The 20,828-nt window shown below is 41.3% G+C and overlaps 2 protein-coding genes and 1 long non-coding RNA gene across 5 annotated transcripts in view; 1 reads left to right on the forward strand and 2 right to left on the reverse strand.

Moving 5' to 3' along the window:
- The window catches only part of LOC309532440 (uncharacterized protein), a 78,530-nt gene that overhangs the window by 7,317 nt on the left and 50,385 nt on the right, over nt 1–20,828 (reverse strand). The gene's annotated exons all lie outside the window — the stretch shown is intronic.
- Nucleotides 1,385–18,045, reverse strand: LOC309532454. The gene is made up of 3 exons (XR_014219869.1): nt 17,770–18,045; nt 15,415–15,476; nt 1,385–1,834 (listed from the first exon to the last, which is right to left on the reverse strand). It is a non-coding gene; the product is annotated as an uncharacterized lncRNA (long non-coding RNA).
- CCDC172 (coiled-coil domain containing 172) overlaps nt 18,163–20,828 on the forward strand; it is a 28,400-nt gene continuing 25,734 nt past the window's right edge. For 2 of the 3 annotated variants that reach the window (XM_082222712.1, XM_082222713.1), the window contains exons 1-2: nt 18,163–18,432; nt 19,453–19,538. In XM_082222712.1, the coding sequence (XP_082078838.1) occupies nt 18,354–18,432; nt 19,453–19,538 (165 nt within the window). In that variant the 5' untranslated portion in view covers nt 18,163–18,353. Of the gene's footprint in view, nt 18,433–18,699; nt 18,831–19,452; nt 19,539–20,828 lie in introns of those variants that run through there. The other variant, XM_082222714.1, reaches the window with a different exon arrangement.

Raw genomic sequence — 20,828 nt, forward strand, 5'->3', positions numbered from 1 at the left:
AACAAGAGAAGCGACTGGAAGAAAAGGGAGTGGCAGCAAAGAACAACAAACCCAAACCCATTGTTATTCTACTGCCCAGATGCTTGCTCAGTTTGGGGGGAAAATTGGTGGAGTTAAAAAAGCAAAGCTAACCATACTTTAATTAAAAATATATATTCAAACTAATGAGCTTTTGGACTCAAATTGATTTCTTGCAAGGGATTAACACACAAATTAATTTGAAAGGGAAAAGCGTGCCAAAACCTTGGAAGGCAAGTCAGTCTGCTGAATGCTAAATAGGTACTCTGAGCCTGATACATACATACCTATATCACTAAAACGTATTTATTATTTGACATGGATGGACAAATTCATTACTGATATAATTGCTGTGTTTGGTGCTAAGTAACTTAGGGATCTAGGATACACACACACACATACCTATATACATAAGCTTGTAAGGCTGTCTTTGCACAGCTGCTTTTGGAGGATTTGTGCTGCTGCATCACAATCCTGGATTTGCATGAAGTCCGGGTGGGAGAGGGGATGGAGGGCACAGGAAAGTGGCAGTATTAAATAACGGCAGAGGTTTGAACAAAGTGAGGCTGGAGGGGTAAAGCAACCAAACTTAGCTCTTAAAATTCATGCAAGTGCTGTGTACAATGTTTATACTGGTTGAAGTTTTGGACCTTCCAGGGTAAACTGTAGACATAACACCAGAGTAAATAATCAAGTTTGCTAACAAAGTGCAATTATCTCTGCTATTTATATAAGTCAAGGGTTCCATACAATTGTATTTATATATGCAAACTAACTGTCAACAACTGCCTTTTGAAAACTGCACAACTCTAGTGACATATAATAGGGCAAGAACAATATTTGTACCATCATCATTGTTAATCTCACCATAACACTCCATATTTTTTATTTGACGGTTGCCAAGTTTGGAGACAGATGACATATCCTGTACGAATGATTGTGTTCTCTTTATGTAACATTTATATTGCTGCATAAAGACAGTGCTAAAGAAATCAGCCACAGATGAGATCTGACACATTTTCTGAATCTACCGTAGTGCCCCAGATATGAAACACACCTGCAAATAAGCCACGTCTTTAAAAATCAAGGCTTATTTGGGGGTGCAGCCCGCCTCCCAGCACTACGGCACTCCCGGCACTACCTCCCCAAGCTGGCGCCAGGGGAGGCTTGGGAGTGCCTGGCAGGCTGCACACCATTGTCCTGTGCTCCCGGGCTGCTTCGGGGGGGGGGCATGGTAAGGTCACAAATATAAGCCACACTTTAACTTTCCACAGCCTGAATTTGGAAAAGGAAGTGTGGCATATATTCGGGCCAATACGGTATTTAATTTCTCAGAATGAAATTTCAAGAAATTTCATAATTTATTTTGCTATGTAACGTGTGTGGGAAAATACTCCTTGGGCCAGGCCCTAAAAAAGCTCATAGCAATAAATCTGCACTTCAGGAAGGAGCTCAACTTCGGGGACTGCTAGAGGTATGACATATTTCTAATGAAATGTGTTCAGTATTGTTATAATTTGCCCTCTTGGTGCAAGGGTGGCCAGAAGGTAGATCAGTATCTACTGGTAGATCTTGGGGTGATTTGAAGTAGATCAACAAGGATTTCCGAGTCTCTGTTTGTTTAAACAATCCCAACAATTACCCCACTCCCACCCTACCCCTAAATTATACTGCTGAAATGAAGAAAGTAGTCGGGGGGGGGGGCGATGACCCGGAGTGGATTGTTATGCAGAAGTTCCATTCTGGTACTTAGAAATTTCTGGGCTCAGATTGTTTAAATTCGAAGAGAACCTCTTTTGCACTGACATCTGGTTGACTGAAATATGTCCACCCAAAAGAATAACAAAAACTATTTTTAAAAAGACAGTCGTACGTTTCTACAAAAATTCAACTTATCTACCTACTTGAGTGAGGAAGTCCTCATTATGCAGAAAGGAATATTCCACATCCGCCAGTGGTGATGTGGGACTGTACATGGTTTCATATATGAAGATTTTCTTTTGTTATTTATGTTATCATCTGATTGTTATTGTTTGACAGAATGTGGGGGACATTTTTAAATTTACATGAGCATTTCTGGACAATGTAAGTTTAACGTTTGCATTCTCAAGTGACTCAGTGAGCTGCTTTAATCTTTGTGAAGATGCCTTACATGGAGGCAGCCTCATGAGTTGCAGTGATCCCTTAGGCTAGATGGTCCATGAGGAGGCGGAAGCTTTCTTGTATTATAGCATTTTCCAGGACTTTTTATGTACAAGAGTTTTGTCCCTCTCACAATTTTTGTCATTTCTCAACAACAAAATTATGGTGCTCTCCTTTCAGTGTAATTCCACCACAAAAGTAGCAATCCAGAACACTTTTGACTTAGGCTCTGGCTCCAGCCAATATAGGCACCAATATAGATTCCCCCTGTCAGGGAAAAAGGTTGGCCAATCCCGTTATAGAGTTTAAAACTTGGGTTTTCATATGATCAGCTTGCTTTAGCAGTGTATTCATGCTATTTCAAAACCTCTTGCATTATGGATACATGTGGTGTTGCACAATTTGGCATTTGTAAACGGATGACATCTGTTTCCTTTCTGTTGCATATGTGTTTGAGGAAACGGGATCACACACGCAATATTATCCAGTATTTCAAGTCCTGTGGAGCTACTAATAACTACTCAATCAACCATTCCTGAGGACAGGAATGTGGCCAATGCAACACAGTTTTTCTCAAAAAGGGATCCTGGGAGGATCTGGGAAATTACATGGCTGTTAGGTTAACATCTGTTCTTGGGAAACTTGTGGAAAGCATTGTTAAAGATGGAATTGTCAGGCATAATGAAGAACAAGCCCTGATTACTCTGAAAGATAGGAAGAAATGGCAGGATGAAGGATTCAAGAGACTATATGCTGCGAGGTGTGGAGAAGGTGGGTGTAGCCTTGGGGAAATGGCCTTGCAGGCCACAACTGGGCCCCGACAAGGCCTAATTGGGTCTGTGGGCCAGGGATTCCCCATGCCTGCTTTACTGTAAGATTTATGGTTAATCCAATTTTTAATTATGATTAACGGCAGGTCTACACCACACATTTAACGCATGTCCAAATCACATTTAAAGCACATGATGTCCCCCAAAGAACCATGGGGACTGTAGTTTGTGAAGGATACTGGAGACTGCAGCTCTGTCAGGAGAAAACTACAATTCCCAGCAAAGGCGCCAACTATGCAGGGCCCTGGGTGTCTGGGCACCCACAATTTTTTTATGAAGGGGCCAGGACCTCAAAGGTTCTATTTGGCGGCGTGCGCACATTCCTGCCGCATGCGTGATGTCAGCACGCTGCAGGGTGTGCCAACGTCATGTCAGCATGCGCACACACCTTGGTGATGTCAGCAAGCCCCGGGCACTCACTGTCATGGGGGCAAGGCAGCATGTCTCATACCCAGGATTCTTTGGGATATGTCATGTGCTTTAAATGTTCATTGGAAGTGCTTTAAATGAGATGGATCTTTCATTTATTCATTCATGTGTTAGTTCAGTGCATGTTCGGATTCTACTTTACCTATGTTTCTGTTTGTTTACTTTTCCAGTTGTGACTGAATTGTTTAGGAGGAGTATTCGTTGATTTACTTTACAGCTTTATATCTGTTGTATTTTCTTTTTTTGAAAAAAGTAGTCTTGCTAAAACAGAACCAGCTTGGCTTCTACAAGGGTAAGTCCTACCTCAATAACCTTTTAGAATTCTTTGCAGAGCATCAACAAGCATATGATAGCTCTAATCCAGTCTACATTGTGTACTTAGACTTTCAAAAAGCTTTCGATAAAATCCCTCGCCACAGACTCCTGAATAAACTTTGCAGTTATCAGATAAGAGGAAAGGTTCCATTATGGATCAGTAACTAAAGCAGGATTTCTCAAAGAGTATTCTAGGAAAAGAATTGGTGGTTACAGATGACAGGAAGCCGAGGAGCCTTTAAATTTTACCACCCTCAGAGAAGAGAGGTGCCATCTCTCACATCCACCATGAAGTTCTACTGCCTTCTGAACTGAGCCTCAGGGTAGGTCAGGTATAGCCCATTAAACCTATAATTCCCCAACAGCCAAGTAGGAGATGCATTCCCATATAATAAACAACAGTTCCTATCAAAGCTGAATCCAAATAAACAGAGTCCATTTTCGTCACAGTCCCCCTGTTCTGCAACGTAGTCTAAGGAGTTCTGTGAAGAAGAAGAAATTGTAATGATGGACAGGCACACACAATTTGTTGTCTCCATTGAGCTGCAGCCATGGAGATTAAATGTGCTACTCAAGCAGTGGTCCTGGGAATACCTTCTTCCCTGACTGCACTTCCTATGGATTACAGTAAATCAGTAGCAGCCAGCAGAAGAGTGCAGGTGGGGTGGCATTGCTTACGCAGCTTCCAAGGCGTAGGTGCTGCTGGTGGCCTGGAGGACCTCTGTACCAAGATTTCCCACTACATAAGAATTGACTGTCAAACATACTATTTGTCTCTTCACCATCCCAAAATCCAAGATGGCTTTCCTTTTATAGGTTGAAGTAATTTCCACAGAATGCCAGCTCACGTATGCCACTGTGGAATAATAGTGGAGATCAGGTTTGTGGGTGTTACGTGAAGGTGCCTTTGTTCTTTAATAAAAGGACACCATTCCTTTTATTCTTTGTAATACCCTGAACGACTTGATAATATCAATGAAAAACAACACTAACCTCAATTTTAAATATCCAGTTATAGAAATGTCTAAGAACTGCCTTCTTTTATCAAAAACAAGAGGGAGAGGGAGATGTAATTAGATGGGTAATGTAGCTATTATCAGATAAAGAAAATCATTCATACAGATGTATGGCAAAAGCCAATATAAATACATAAACATTTTAAACTTTAATCGCATATATGCCATCTTCTACATTACTGTATTTAAAGAGAAGGTCACACACAGGAAATTTTTATGTACAGAAATCTGAATGAGAATGTGTTATGATTGGACAAGAAAACAGCATTTGTTGTTCATTACAATTTTGTTTCCTTTTCCTATTCCTCCTCCCTACCAAAACAAAGTATTTCCAGTGAGATAAAACAAGATTTCTGTGTGTCTCACATAAGTAAGCAGAACAGACAATCAAATGGACTCAAATAGCCATAGTGAGAGTGCTTATTCTGATAAATAATACTTGTTGGTTTTTATCTGTGATATTTTTCTCAAAACTGATGCTTCACCTATGCATAGAGCATGATGATGTGTGCCAACAGAGACCTGTATTTGAAAGAAACCACTGAAATTCAGACATGAAGACACAGTCACCCATGCATGCATTTAAGAATCAAAGATTGAGGTCCTGTTATTAGCCGCAGCAATGCCAACAATGGGAGGCCAGGAAAGCACCACTACCCCACCACTGGTAGTCATTAATAGCTGGACCTGGAGGTCATTATAGCCCACAAAGTGATAAATGCATAAAGAAATAATCCTGTTCATTCATTTTTGGATTAAAAAAAATACGATGGTCATATCCAACCTAATGCTTTTTTCTCTATGTTATAATTGAATATCTAATTTTATAACAATTCTAACTAACATGATATTAAACATGTGATATGGTGATGAGCCTTCTTTTTTTTACTATTTGAAAAGAACTATAGTAATGTATGAACTTACAAATGATTTTTTTAAAACCCTTGTGCTGAACAGATTTGAAAGGCTTGCCTTCTGGACACATTTCTAGAAGGGATTCAAATGTCAAATTGAATTAAAGCACAAGGAGAAGACTTTAAAGATGGGTGTGCTTTCCAAAGCTCTTGATTCAGAATTTACACAAATTCTTCTGAAAAAGATATGGAGGAGCTCTGGTGATTTTTCCTCGTCAAACTGAGGGCTTGAAAAAATGACCCATTTCTCAGAGGTAGCACGAGGCTCATTCTACCTGCATGTAGCTAAAGAGCTGGAAAGCAGTACTGCTCCATTACGTACCACAGGGGGAAACTGGTGGGTTGAGAAAGTCAACCATTCTTCTCTGGCTCAAGTTTTGATCCAGCTGGGACTTATAAAGATCAGCTCTCCTTTGAGTCAGGTTTTAATGAACCCCCAATATATATTTTTTGTAGCCTGGCTCAGGGAAACCTCTCTATTAGATTGCAATTCACAAACTGGTTAGGCCAGAATCCAGTAGCACTAAATCATCTTTTGTCATCCATGGCTCCTCACCCAGTCCTCTTCAATGGCTTCACTTTCCTCTTGGCTCCCTGCCCTACAGTCCCCTTGCATTGAAAGCTTACACCATTTGTGGATTGGGATGCCTGTCTTCTCCAGAGAAAATATTGCTCTTTTTGGGAGTTGACCTGGTCTGAACCCATAAACCATACATTTCAGCTACATTCAATGCCCAGATGTATTTAGTTCCTGTTCTCATTCACCATGACTGCCAATGAATAGTCCAATTTTTCTTCTTTCCATGCTGTGCAAATGAGGTAATGGAGCATTCTTCAGTCAAGATCTACTGTCACAAAAGAGGTCATGCTTCCAGTATCAATAGTTCAATTCAGCAAAAGGAAATTACAATAGTCAGACACATATTTCAGGATATTCAGCAAAAACCCCCAAAGAAGTGTCACATTGCATTCATTGCTATCTCAGAATATTTGTTTCTTGTTCAAAATAAAACAGAAATTAGTATTGAAACCAAAAGGCATTAAAACGTTGTTCTTGAGTTATGTTCGGGGCAGTCCCACCAACAGAATGCTGAAGCCATGTTGACGCCGTATGTACATACCAAAGCCTTATGATAACTATATTCCAGATTCTAAATATGAATTGAATTGGTTTGATGGCTAGTCCAGAAACCACCAAGATGAAATGCTAAAAGCATCACCAGGAAGCACAGCAAGGCGTTTTCTTTTGCTTTGTTAGATTGCAGGCACAGAGTGCGCTGATTTCATCTGGTCTGCAGTGTGCTGGGGAAATTTAACCATTTCCCAGTGATGATCCCCCTTCCTCTGTCATCGGCCCTAGAAAAGAGCTGTGATTTTTGTTGGAATTGTAGCTGGGGAGGGAATAATTAAACCTCTGCTCCTGTGCACTGTGGTCTCATTGAAAATTCCTCTGCCTGCTAGTGGTGCATCTAGGGGTGCCCTCATTTTCATCTGAAAAAGGACCAGGATTATATGGGGGGGGGGGGGTTAAGGTTGATTCACATGAAGGAAGAAGAAAATACAAGGGCAGGAGTGTGTGAGATCTATTTTCGGTTGGCAGTCTTACACTCCTGGGCCATCCTCACCCAGGTGGGGTTTTGAATTTGTATGATTTCACCACTGGTGACCTCATTCAATCCAAAAGATATGTGGAGTGCTGTCCAAGGAATTTCTAGGGGGGGGGGCTTCCAAAAATAGGTCACAAAAACAATTTGTGCTTATTGTTGTCATTCTCAGTATCTTGGTTTACTAGCAGCTGGCAGTGTGTCATTTTAAATGTAATGCTAGATGGGGATTTTGAATTTTGCCCCTCGTTCCTAAAAATGTACATTTAGGTGACTTGGACTTCATAGCTTTGTGAGGTGTGTGGGAGTTCTTTGGAAAGTAATTTGTATTATTTCACTTCAGAATGTGGCAAGGCAGGCCTCCTGCTCTTGGGAGACCCCCGGTCACACCACCTTATACATCTGCCTACTCCTTCACCCTTGACACCTTTAAGATGGTAATGTACAGTATATTCCTTTGTTTACTTTAAAACATTGGTAAGGCAGTCCTACTGTGTTGAGGGACGTCCTGTTCATCCTGTTCAATGGAACCCGGGACATCTGCCCCAAAATCCTGCCAGACAGCACCACTGCTCATTTCAGTGGACACAAGGGGATGGGAGAGACAGGGGAGGAAGAACTGTGATATTCCAGACACTGTGCAATCATCTCTCTTTCTCTATCCAGGACCCACACAGGCCTTCAGAGGCAGGAGGAAACGAGCAGTTGGTGGATCTGGTTCTAAATATTGCCAAGGCTTGGTTTGGGTTCTGTGAGATCAGACATCTAGACAGCACTGGTGACTACAATGGTTTCTTATCTCTTCTTGGGATTGCAGAGACTTTATTCACAAGTCCCCAGCAGATCTGGCAGTCTGGGGAAACCACCACACCTCACAGACAGCAGGACAACAAATGTACCACCTGGAGGCTTTAAGGGCCAGCCTTATTGTTTTAAAGTGGGGAACATATTTCAGAACAGGCCACCCACCGGGCATCTTGCTTTTCTTTCCTCACCCTTGGAGTGGTCTTGTACATAGTCAAAAGCCCATTTAATGGGACTCCTTAGCAGTGTTGTTAATTTGGCGTAAAGGCACACCCAAAAGGGAAGGCTGTTGGACAGATCCAAATAATAGCCTCTGATTTTGCTGCTCCACCTAAACCTGCCGCCTAAGGCATGTGCCCCCTTTTGTTGCCCCTGCAACCACTTCCCCGCCGATCCAACACTGCTGTGCATATTCATCCTAATGAGTATAGACTGCAGGGTAAAAACTGCACCCTGCAAAAATGACAAGTAGAGTTCTCTCACATACAGAACTTACTGATTTCAGGTGTACAAGCCCTTGTACAGACAAAATACATGGTACTTAAGGGTGGAGCTGGGACGCGGGTGGCGCTGTGGGTTAAACCACAGAGCCTAGGACTTGTGATCAGAAGGTTGGCAGTTCGAATCCCCGCAACAGGGTGAGCTCCCGTTGCTCGGTCCCTGCTCCTGCCAGCCTAGCAGTTCGAAAGCACGTCTGGCGGGAAGGTAAACGCGTTTCCGTGCACTGCTCTGGTTCGCCAGAAGCGGCTTAGTCATGCTGGCCACATAACCCGAAAGCTGTACGTCAGCTCCCTCGGCCAAGAAAGCAAGATGAGCACCGCAACCTCAGAGTCCTCTGCGACTGGACCTAATGGTCAGGGGTCCCTTTACCTTTACCTAAGGGTGGGGCTGGCAGGTGCAATCCCAACACCCTTCTTTCCATGCACTCACTTCAAGCTGTGTGAAAAGGGCTGATACCCGAAGTAGTAGGTGGTAAACAAAATAGGGTAACATATTAGAAAGGTACATTGTTAATTTAAACAAAGGAGAAGCTGCAAAATATTTCAGACACACACAGTACTCGTTTCTCACACACACATACACAATAGGGTTGCCACCTTTTAACCTGGCCAATTATGGCACAGCACAGCTATTCAGTGCATCAACAGGGCAAAATGAGTCAAATATCAAGGGGCTTATTGTGAACATACTGTAGTTATATTCGTGGGTGTCTATTCATTTTTAGCACAGTTGCCAAACAGTAATAAAACAGGTGTTAGTGTGATTACGAACAAACACAATAGACAGAAAACTCAAGGGTTTTCAAAAATCCTCACTTTTATAATAACCTACAGAGGAAGAGAGCCAATGTATTTTCCCACAGATGGAATTATATAAAATCCTGGATGCAAGACAGAAATTGAGATATCACAATACAAAGAGCTGCTTCCCTTAACAAAAAACATCTGCTGAAAAGTTGTTTACCTCCTAGAGAAATGCTAAGGATCTTAATTCATTCTGAAGCAAAACTAAAATGGTAGGTGCACTTCCCAGTGATTTCCAGAGACATTCATCAAGTTATTCAAGTGTTAAATGTTTTGAAACCATATAGATTTTTTTAAATGTCAAAAAATATCAGTTTACTACTTAACAAAGTCATTCCATTTCCCTTAATCTTGAAACACTGAACAGCCTCTTAATATGGAAAAGCACAATGAGACAAGTTCTTCACTGACATTTCACATCAATCACTCGAATTGCAATGGACATAAATTTCCATATAATCTGACACAATTATTACAAAGCCATATCACAGCTTCTAGAAGTATAAATACAATTTTCCATTTTAGCCAAGCTGAATAAAATATTCACTTGCAACAATACATTATTTTGTACCTTGTTTGGTTGTGCTATTTTAAACAATCTGGTGCTCTGATAGTAAATACACTAGGCTGGTTCAGATGTAATGCTAAGCCATAGTTTAGGCAAAACATAATTTAATTCTACAAGAATGAAGCGAGGGGGCCCTAAGATCACACACTCCACTGCCTGCTGTCCAAGCATGGACGTTAGGAGTTTAGAAGCTTCCATCTCTATTTAAATCAAACACAGTTCTATATATCATCTGAATTTGGACAAACTGTGCTCATGTACAAACTATGGTTTGCTGAAACAAGCTTTACCATAGTTTAGAGCTCAGCTATAATGCTAAACTGCTGTTAATCTAAAATGGTATTGCAAGTTTCTGATCTCTTTTCATGGCCACAGCAGAGGAGGTAAGGCAGGGGTCTGCAACCCGCGGCTCCGGAGCCGCATGTGGCTCTTTTACATCTTTGCTGCGGCTCCGGGGCGGATACTAGCGAGGGGAGGAGGCGCATTGTGCGCCCCGACACTCCTCACTGTGGCGGGCGCTGTACTGGCTGTGACGTCGCATGGGGGCGGTGCGTGTGTTAGTCACGCACCGTCCCGACATCACCTTCCCGCCCGCTGTCAGATCGTGGCTCCGGAGATATATTTGTTTTAAATGTTGCAATGGTTTTGCGGCTCCCAGTTGTTGTTTTTTCTTCAGAAATGGGTCCAAGTGGCTCTTTTTGTCTTAAAGGTTGCAGACAACTGAGTAAGGGAATGGGGAAATACACAAGTACTGTGACTCATCCTAATAACGTTATGCACTGTTTAATATTACCTGTGAGCCCTTCAATTTACTTAGAAATAAGTACCAGTAATTTCCATGGTGATTAATTCCAAAAAGGCAGTGATCCTAAATACACATGAGAGTGCTGTGACAAGTAAATGAAGCATGGGTCTAAAACCCTTCCATGTGTGGCTGGGGGACGTTTCTGCAAGGGGAGTTGAAGGAGGAAGTGATGGCCAAAAGGAAGAAGTAAAAGCTCCCCCCTCACCCACAAATTTCCTCACAAATTTGCCTTCTTGGCCTCATTTGCAAAGAGAAGATTCACATTCACCAAGACCAGGGGTAGCAAAGATGGTGTCTTCCAAATAATTTGGACTCCCATAATCTCTTACCATTGGCCATTCTGGCTGGAGATGATAGTAGTCAAAACATCTGGAGGACACTGAGTTAGCTATCCCTGACCTAGATCTTCCTTCTATTGAAATTATTCTGCTTTAAAGGTAAAGGGACCCCTGACTATTAGGTCCAGTCGTGACCGACTCTGAGGTTGTGGCACTCATCTCGCTTTATTGGCCGAGGGAGCCGGCGTACCACTTCCGGGTCATGTGGCCAGCAGGACTAAGCTGCTTCTGGCGAACCAGAGCAGTGCACGGAAACGCCGTTTACCTTCCTGCCGGAGCAGTACCTATTTATCTACTTGCACTTTGACGTGCTTTCAAACTGCTAGGTTGGCAGGAGCAGGGACCGAGCAACAGGAGCTCACTCCGTCACAGGGATTCGAACCACCGACCTTCTGATCGGCAAGCCCTAGGCTCTGTGGTTTAACCCACAGCGCCACCCGCGTCCCACATTCTGCTTTACTTTTAAGTAAATAAAGTAAAAATAGGGATGTAAGCATGCCTTTTTATCGCTAATACCTTTTAAAAAAACTTATGAAAAATGGTTAATACAGCATGCAATATAGGAAGCTTTTTTGAAAATCCAAATGATAGTTTTCCAGAAATGAAGAGTAATAGAAAGCAATAATTTAAATTAAAGATGAAAATTATTGGTTGCCAATCACTACCTTGTTCATGTCATAAAGAAATGAGACTCTTCTGTACTAAGAAATGAAAAAAGACTTAATTTTTGGAACTTGCAATATCAGTGAGGATGTTATTAACACAGAGACTAGTGACTTAAAAAAAAGATTTACTTCTTGTGGGAAGCACCCTTAGATTTAAAGGAATTGGAACCCACTAGCTTATAATAAAGTGGATATAGCTCAGTTGTAATTGTCTGAGTTCAGCAGTTTCTGGGAAGCTAAAAAATGCAATTTAAAGTAATTCATTTCCAGTCCAAAGGAACAAGTTGATTCAGTGGCATGTTGTAGTACAAACAAATTTACTAACAAAGGACTAAGTTGTGGTTTCAGCCAATCAAATTCATTGGCAATGCACCATTGATTCTGGGAGTAGCAGGATATTGCAGTACATCGAATTAATCTGTTTCTGAAATTGCCCATAACAAACTCCCAATAAACCAAGTTTAGAACTGTCCAGTCTAATCCAGACATCATTGATGACAGGAACCTGGTTCACATGTAATGCTAAGCCAAACTATGGCTTAGTGTGGATGAGAATGCATGCTAGTGCACAGTTAGCAAAGCACAGCCACTTTGCTTCTCCCCCATTCCTGCTGCCACGCTACTAGGAGCTAAGTCATGGTTTGGTTTAGTGTTTAATCTGAACACTGAACAATGAACACTGAAGCTGGCTTCATTGTTTGCCTTAATCCAAATAAACCATGATCAGCATTCAAGTTTTGTTCCTTGGGGAAGGCAAACCACAAGCAAAGGTTCAAAAGTAACTTGAAGCCTAACCACGGTTAAGTTCCAGTAGCAGGACAAAAATAGGAGAGAAACAAAGCACCTTTGATTTTTCTCTGTGTGCACCACTCATTTCTCACTTTCTCATACACTCTTAGGCTAAAGTGTATGCAGATGATACCCAGCTCTACCTCTCTTTCAAATCAGAACCAGTGAAGGTGGTGAAGGTCCTGTGTGAGTGCCTGGAGGCAGTTGGAGGGTGGATGGCGGCTAATGGACTGAGGTTGAATCCTGACAAGACAGAAGTACTGTTTTTGGGGGACAGGGGGCGGGCTGGTGTGGAGGACTCCCTGGTCCTGAATGGGGTAACTGTGCCCCTGAAGGAACAGGTGCGCAGCCTGGGAGTCATTTTGGACTCACAGCTGTCCATGGAGGCGCAGGTCAATTCTGTATCCAGGGCAGCTGTCTACCAACTCCACCTGGTACGCAGGCTGAGACCTTACCTGCCCGCGGACTGTCTCGCCAGAGTGGTGCATGCTCTAGTTATCTCCCGCTTGGACTACTGCAATGCGCTCTACGTGGAGCTACCTTTGAAGGTGACCTGGAAACTACAACTAATCCAGAATGCGGCAGCTAGACTGGTGACTGGGGGCAGCCGCCGAGACCACATAACACTGGTCTTGAAAGACCTACATTGGCTCCCAGTATGTTTCCGAGCACAATTCAAAGTGATGGTGTTGACCTTTAAAGCCCTAAACGGCCTCAGTCCAGTATACCTGAAGGCGTGTCTCCACCCCCATCGTTCTGCCCGGATGCTGAGATCCAGTGCCAAGGGCCTTCTGGCAGTTCCCTCATTGCGAGAAGCAAAGCTACAGGGAACCAGGCAGAGGGCCTTCTCGGTAGTGGCACCCGCCCTGTGGAACGCCCTCCCATCAGATAAACAACTACCTGACATTCAGAAGACATCTGAAGGCAGCTCTGTTCAGGGAAGTTTTTAATGTGTGATTTAACTGTATTTTTGGTTTCTGTGGAAGCCGCCCAAAGTGGCTGGGGAAGCCCAGCCAGATGGGCGGGGTACAAATAATAAATTATTATTATATATTATTATTTATTTAGCATTATGTATTGATAAAGCCACTCCCTTCCTTTTTTTAATTTAACCAGATTTTGGTCCTTTCTGTGTTTGGCTGTATACTTTTCAAATGTGCCAAGTGTTTAGGATATCTTTGACACACATGGGCCTTCTAAAGATAACACTATGCAGCAGTGGGCAGTTGTTCAGATGCTACTGTTCTTACATATTGGCAAGCTGCAGATTTCTAGAGCAGCTACCCATGGTTGGCTGAGCAGTTTTCAAGGATGGCTGATAATGTCTGAATGGAAGCTCTGACCCCCTTGTTTTTGTTCTTGGCACATGCCTGTCTCGGGAGACAATGGAACAATGCCCCTTCGGGGGTAAAGCCAAACCACTGGAAAGTTACAACACCTGTTGTGGCTGTAGAGACTGATATGGGACAGATAGGCTTTATTGCAGGTGGGGCAGATGACAGCATCCAGTTTTCCTACTACTACAAGTGCACCATGGCATCTCTTCTCTCTGTGCTCCTTCCAGCAGTCATTCCTCCTCTGGTCACTGCTGTGGATACACAACCTGACGGTCTGTCTCCAGGTATTGCAATCGTCTGCAAGGGATTCCCATATGGCAGGGTTAACGTTGCCAGCCTTCATGTTACGTTTGCAGACATCTTTGTAACACAGAGTTGGTCTGCCAACAGACCTAGCGCCTGAGACCAGGCCTCCATTAAGCATGTCCTTGGGGATGCTGCCATCTTCTAAGGCAGCATGGACATCTCTAAGAGAGAAGTGCGAACATGCTGGGAATATAGCTTGAGACTCTGTCCTGCCATGTGATGCCCAAAAACTTCCTGACACAGCACATATGGAAGGCATTGATGCATCGCTCCTGTCATGTGTAAGTTGCCCATGACTCACTTCCATAAAGCAGCATGCTCAACACACAAGCCTGGTAAACCTTCATCTTTATATTAGACGTTAGCATTTTGGTGAGGTGAGCCATTTTCATAGCCACCTTGCGAATACGTTTGTCCAGCTCAATGTCAATGGAGAGGTTGCCGATTATGATGGAATCCAGGTTGACAAACTTGTCTACCAACTCAAGCACATGGTCACCAATGCTGGTGTGTGGAGTGCCAACGACATCCTGACCCAGGATGTTGGTCTTTGTTAGGCTGATGATGAGGCCAAACTCATAGATGAAATATAATAAATTCTGGAACTATCAGACACTGGGCATGCAATAATTCTAAATCCTCTACAGGGATCACTCATACAATTCGAGGGCTGAGTACATAAGCCTAGTCCTAAAGCAATATACACACTCTGCAAATATTTATGAATCTATTTCAGTTTAGAAATCTGTTTTGGCAGGTACACTGGATCTGAGTAGGAGTTCCACAAAACAGAAATATGGGAAGAGAGGCATTTGCTCCAGTGAACAAAGGGGGAAATGGCATTTATTTATTAGACTGGATTGGTAAAAAGGCCCAATGCGTAAGTTTTAAGTAATAACATTTGCAAGAATTATATAACAAAACTAGGTGATGTGAAAGAATATGAAAGAAAGCAAAGGTTACGGTAATAATATTACTATACTTAGCATTTCTGAGATATATGCATTATCTTCTCAAACATTAAGATTTAAGGGCTTGTTTGCATTAGAACTTGGCGCTATGAGCATCAAACATTGCCCTTGAAATAATCCATTACTATCCTAGTAATAATCTACACATTGACCTGCTTTAATTGTTTATCTGAAAACAGGATGTTACACAACATAAGCTTACATTGGCTGACTGTAAAGTAAATTATGAGTTCTAAAGTACATTAGGAAAAAACATGACCTGATTACAGCTCTTTGATTCAGATTCAGATGTAGATGGTAGCATGGAGGTACTTTTGCAACCTACAAGATAAAACTGAATCATTCTTTGGGCAAGGCAAATGTTTACAAAAATCTTACTGTTTATTTTTGAGTTGTACAATAAAATTGTCATTAACAGCCTGAGCTATGCTGTTTTCCAAACTATTTGGCCACCAATTTGCAACCCTTTACGTATATTTTTAATTATATATATATATATAATTATTCCTGCTGAACTAAAAACAAAGATATGCATAACTTAAAACCGTAGATATATATGGAGTCATGAATCAGGAGATCCCTGATTCAAATGTAGTCTACCTTTCTACAAGCAGCACATTTTATAACACTGCTTGCACATATTTCCTCTTTGTGTCTAAAAGTTCATTTTGTGGTTTGGGTAGCCACTGAAGAAGTGAAGTACACAGGACTTTCAAATGTTGTTATACTATAGGTTCCATCACACTTGACTATGCTGTTTGGGGTTGATGAGGATTGGAGTCAAACAATATTTGGAAGTGCATAGGTTCCCCATCCATGAGACAGATGCTGCTCAACACAGGCAGTTAATTGTGTGAAATGACTCCCCACAGGGCTTAATCAGTTTCTTGCATGCCAGAAAGTTACCTCCTCTGAAAATAGAATGACTAGCTGCTGTAGTTGAAACTGTGTGAACCACAGTACTGGGTACATATGGGGTTCTATTCAGCTAAGGTCTAAGTAGAGGGAGGAATTCAATGATGCACTGTGCAAAGCACAAGCATTTCAGTTTGTCAGATGAAACAACCCTCCCTCTTCTCCTGCTGCATGCTATTCTAGGGGTTCTCTGGACCACCCCCTCCCCAGAGCCATTTTTGGGGTGAGCAGAGGGAAAGTACAAGAGGTAATCCTTGTACAGGACTTCTGCTGACTGGTTCATTAGACATCTGAAGGCAGCCCTGTACAGTACGGGGAAGTTTCTGAAGTTTGATGTTTTACTGTGTTTGATGTTTTAATTTTTTGAAAGTCGCCCAGAGTGGCCCAGTCAGATGGGCGGCGTATTATTATTATTATTCCCACTGAAAAGAATGTCATTTAGTTACGTCTATTAACTTGAATGGGTCTACTCTGAGTAGGATGTACATTGAATACAAACCATTGCTTCCAACACACAAGGGATCCATGTGGTGCTTCATTCTGACAGCAATCATGCTGTGAAAATAATGTCTAAAGCAGTCCAAAGATATTTAACTTTCTTCTTTTACTGACAAGCTGTTCCTGTGTCTACCAAGCCCAGATGGAGCAACTTTTTCACAGCTTGATCAAGACACCAGTTGATCCCTTAGCAATATCATCTTGAAATGTTGGAAAATGTCTCCTCCATCTTGAGCCAGGCATACCATTATGCTCTTTCCTAATTTTACGCCAATCTTTTTCAAGTATATCAAGACATCCTAAAGCTCCATTTTTGCCTATATTCTTCATTTGACCTTTAAGGGTGAAAAGCTTCACTGCTGTTTTTTTTAAAAAATATATAGTTTCCTACAAGTTCACCTTCAAAACCCTTTCCCTTACCTTGCTTGTTCTACTACATTTTAAAGAGAAAAAGAAGAGAAAGCTTTGCTTCCAAATAAGATAGGCAGATAGGTAGCAGGTGGAAAAAAAGACAAAAGTGCTCTCCAGCATGAATTAATCCCAGGTTCATATTCCTTTTCTCACACTTTTCTTTAAATTGAAGCACTATTCTAACTAGTGTTTTCACTCCATTAAAATTGATCATATAATTTATACAGCACAAACCTATGCCTATTCACAAATAAGTTCCATTTTGTTCTATGCCATCCACTCTGAATTAAATGTGTAAAGAATTGCTGCCTTACAGGGCAACTCTATACAAGTGCATTGAAAAGCAAATCCCATTGATCTCAATGGAGCTAACTTCTGAGCAAGTGGGTGTAGGGTCACTCCCATCCTTACAGTTACAATCCCATATACACTTCTGAAGAAGTGTGCATGCACACGAAAGCTCATACCAAGAACTAACTTAGTTGGTCTTTAAGGTGCTACTGGAAGGATTTTTTTTAATTTTAATCCCATATACAGTATGCCTGTTTCCAGGTAAGTGGATGTAGGGCTGCAGTCTTATCAGCCGACTACTCAGTTTAATTTGTATATGAGCTAAACAGACAACTGGAAGGAAAGAATAAACTAAAACCGTACTTTTTGAGATAATATATGCTGTACATAAGATAGGATGCCTATTCCACGATAGTGCTTGCCATCTACCGTTTCTATCAGTAATTATTTAAAAAGTACTTGTTTTTTAAGTACAACCTGGTATTTTCTTGTATCTTACTGATAGGCTTTATTGTGATTTAAATTTAAGTAAGCCACCTTGAGATGAGCAGAAGCCTCAAAAAGAAAAAAAGATTAAGACACTTTGTAATACACCATACAGCTAACCTCGCAAATAAGAACGTAAATAGAGCAGGGAGAATTGCTGACTGTACCACCTCAAAGCAGCAGATGTAAGGCCATGTTTTTGAATACTCCCCCGTCATAAAAAATAATTCCTGGATGTAAATAACTTAACACACCAAGGTGAGGAACTATGATAAAACTTTCTCCATCGTGTGCTAGTTCAGTTCATGCAGGGCATTTATGGGGGGGGGGGTTGGTGAAGGGAATATAAAAGGTAACCCCCGCCAGAAGTGTGAAGTGGCTCTGTCCAAACCTCTACCACCTTGTTATGGACGGAGCCGCCTCACAGGAAGAAGGAGGAGGCAGCAGCTGGGTGGCTCTGTGTGGGCGAGGAGCAAAGGAACAAAATACAAGTAGTTGCCAAGGCACCACTTTCAAGCAAGCTCCCTCATATTTGAGCTCAGCGCTCTGGCTGAAAAGGGCACCTCTCGTTTTCCCTTTCCAGGAGACACAGCTAAAATGAGCCTAGGCTCCTTGTTCCAGTATATCTTCCTGACGGAGCAAAAAGTAGAGGGCATGCAACGTCTCATGCACCAAGGTTGGTGGCCACACCATCCTTGTGGAATTTGAAGCAAGCGCTTGCCATCTGGGCACACGTTCAATGAACCAAATTAATCCCCTCGACCCAGCTAATGTGCTTGTGTTTTTTTTGTTTGGTTTTAAATGCCTACCTCAATCCTGTGTTACTCTGCGTATTAGTGTTCACAGCACCCGAAAACGGGAATAGCGCCTGGACATTTTCTCTCACAGCTCCAGTTCTATGAATCCTAGACTTGAGCTTTTTAAATGAAAACTGAGAACCAGGGAATTATGGGGTTTTTTTTGGGGGGGATGGGCTGTCCTCTCACCCCATCCTGGGGCATTCATGAGTTAACAGTAAAAATGCAAAATAGGCAATTTAAATGGTATGCAAAACACTATGGGGCTCACTTCTGAGTAAGTATAAACAACTTTGGATTGTGTCCCCTTCTCTGATTATCTTCTTTTGATTTTAGAGAAGTTGTGTGAGACTCTTACTAAGTGAAGTTGAGTGAAGCAAAACTCTGGGAAATGAGCTTTTTTATGGATAGCCACAAATAACTTCTAACTAGAACAGCTTACTGAGTTCAGATGAGGCTGTGTGATTCTTCTTGGCATTGACTTCAGACTTATTTCATTCCACTTTTACTTTGTATACCACCTTTCTGTATATGCACAAGGCAATTAAAAGCTGAAGAAACAACAAAATATACAGCAAACATCACTCACATTAAAACAGTCTGATCCCATACAAATAAGTCATAATAAAATATGACTTTAAAATAAACAACTTGAATCAAATAATCAAATATTTAGTAATCAATTAGAATATACAAAAGTACACAATAAAATTAACTCTCAGGCGGTATACATAATACATAAAAGAAACATGCAACCTTCAACTTCATAGTGTATTTCCCACTGTAAAATGCCCCTCACTAATGAAACTTTTGCAGCCCTGTTTTTTACTTTTGCAGCAAATTTTATAATACTGCTTGCACAAACATCTTTGTGTCTAAAAGTTCATTTTGTGTTGCAGTTAAACAGGAAATAACCCTAGCTAATGAAAGAGCTAAACAACTCACAGAACAACTGGACGGAGAAAAAAGAAAGTTGGAATCAGAGGTACAGAGGATAGCAATTAGAATGATAGATTAAAGAAAATTGGCCATCTATGGTTTTTTAAACTTTGGGGGGTATTGCTTTTGTTTGTTTTGTTTATATTGTAAACAGTCCTGTGATCCCCGGATGAAAGGTGGTATTGAAATTTATTTATTTATTTATTTATTTATTTATTTAATAATACTATGTCATTTTAGTGAAGAACATTTTGAGGGCAATTCAAACCAAATCTAGCAGCTGCCTGGTTTCTAGGACTGTCCGGAGTTCCCACTTGAAAAAAGCCCACAATGTTTCTACCCTGTTCAGTAGGCCTTTTTTGCTGAACACCACAAATCTGTAGGAAAAGCCAAATAGATATAATATGGAAAGACAGAATTTACAGAGCTGTGCAGAAGTATGTATTAGGTTGACATCACATAGAGTATTTTACGTGACCTCTGCCTCAGCAGTAAACCCAGGTCACAAAACAGGAGCCCCATTGTCCTTTCTGCCAGATTACACAATGACAGTCACTGTGTTGCTGCTTGTAAAACTAATTTATGACAATCATAATTCTATTTTCATGTCACTAATTTGCTATTGACTCATTCTAATTTACAGTTATGGTTTCCATGGTAGATACAGAGGGTTGTGAAAGTGAGGGAACAATTACTGTGAATTACTAATGAGGAAAACTGGAAAAGCGTTCCTAAAGCAATTAAAGCTTTAAACCCATAGAATTAATTACATGAAGGTCAATGCCTATTAACTTGCATGTTTAGTTAGTATCAGGTTTTCTTTAAGACCACACCTTATAAGTGTAGGAAAAGCCAATATGCATTGCCTTCACTGGATGAAATAAATATTGAACACTATTAAAATTGGCAAGACTTATCTCCCCCCCAGTACAGAAACATAACCTTATGCCAGTCTCTCTGGAGATCTCTAGTGTAATATATATTAAGCACTGAGCAATGATACTCACATAAGTTCCTTTTCCAAATTCCTATAAGTTTTACTCCACATTTTTATATGTCTAGGAATTTGCACAGTCTCATATCTGTAAATATAGGGGCACAGCAAAAAACCCCAAAAATCTCATGTAGCTGAACCTCAGAGTTCAAAGGTGTTTTGACATCTATTTCACAGAGACTGCTTGTGGTCAAGGAAATGCTCCCAGGAAATATAAAATTTTGGTGTGTTCTGAAAAACTAGGTAGCATGTAATTAGAACTTGAATTATAGCATTTTGCCTTTCAAGGTTCAATGCTTCCTTTTCAAAAATGCTGTTCTAAAGACTATATTGAATAGGTAG

The sequence above is a fragment of the Podarcis vaucheri genome, assembly GCF_965113315.1.
Source record: "Podarcis vaucheri genome assembly, chromosome: 5".
In the NCBI taxonomy this organism is placed as follows: Eukaryota; Metazoa; Chordata; class Lepidosauria; order Squamata; family Lacertidae; genus Podarcis; species Podarcis vaucheri.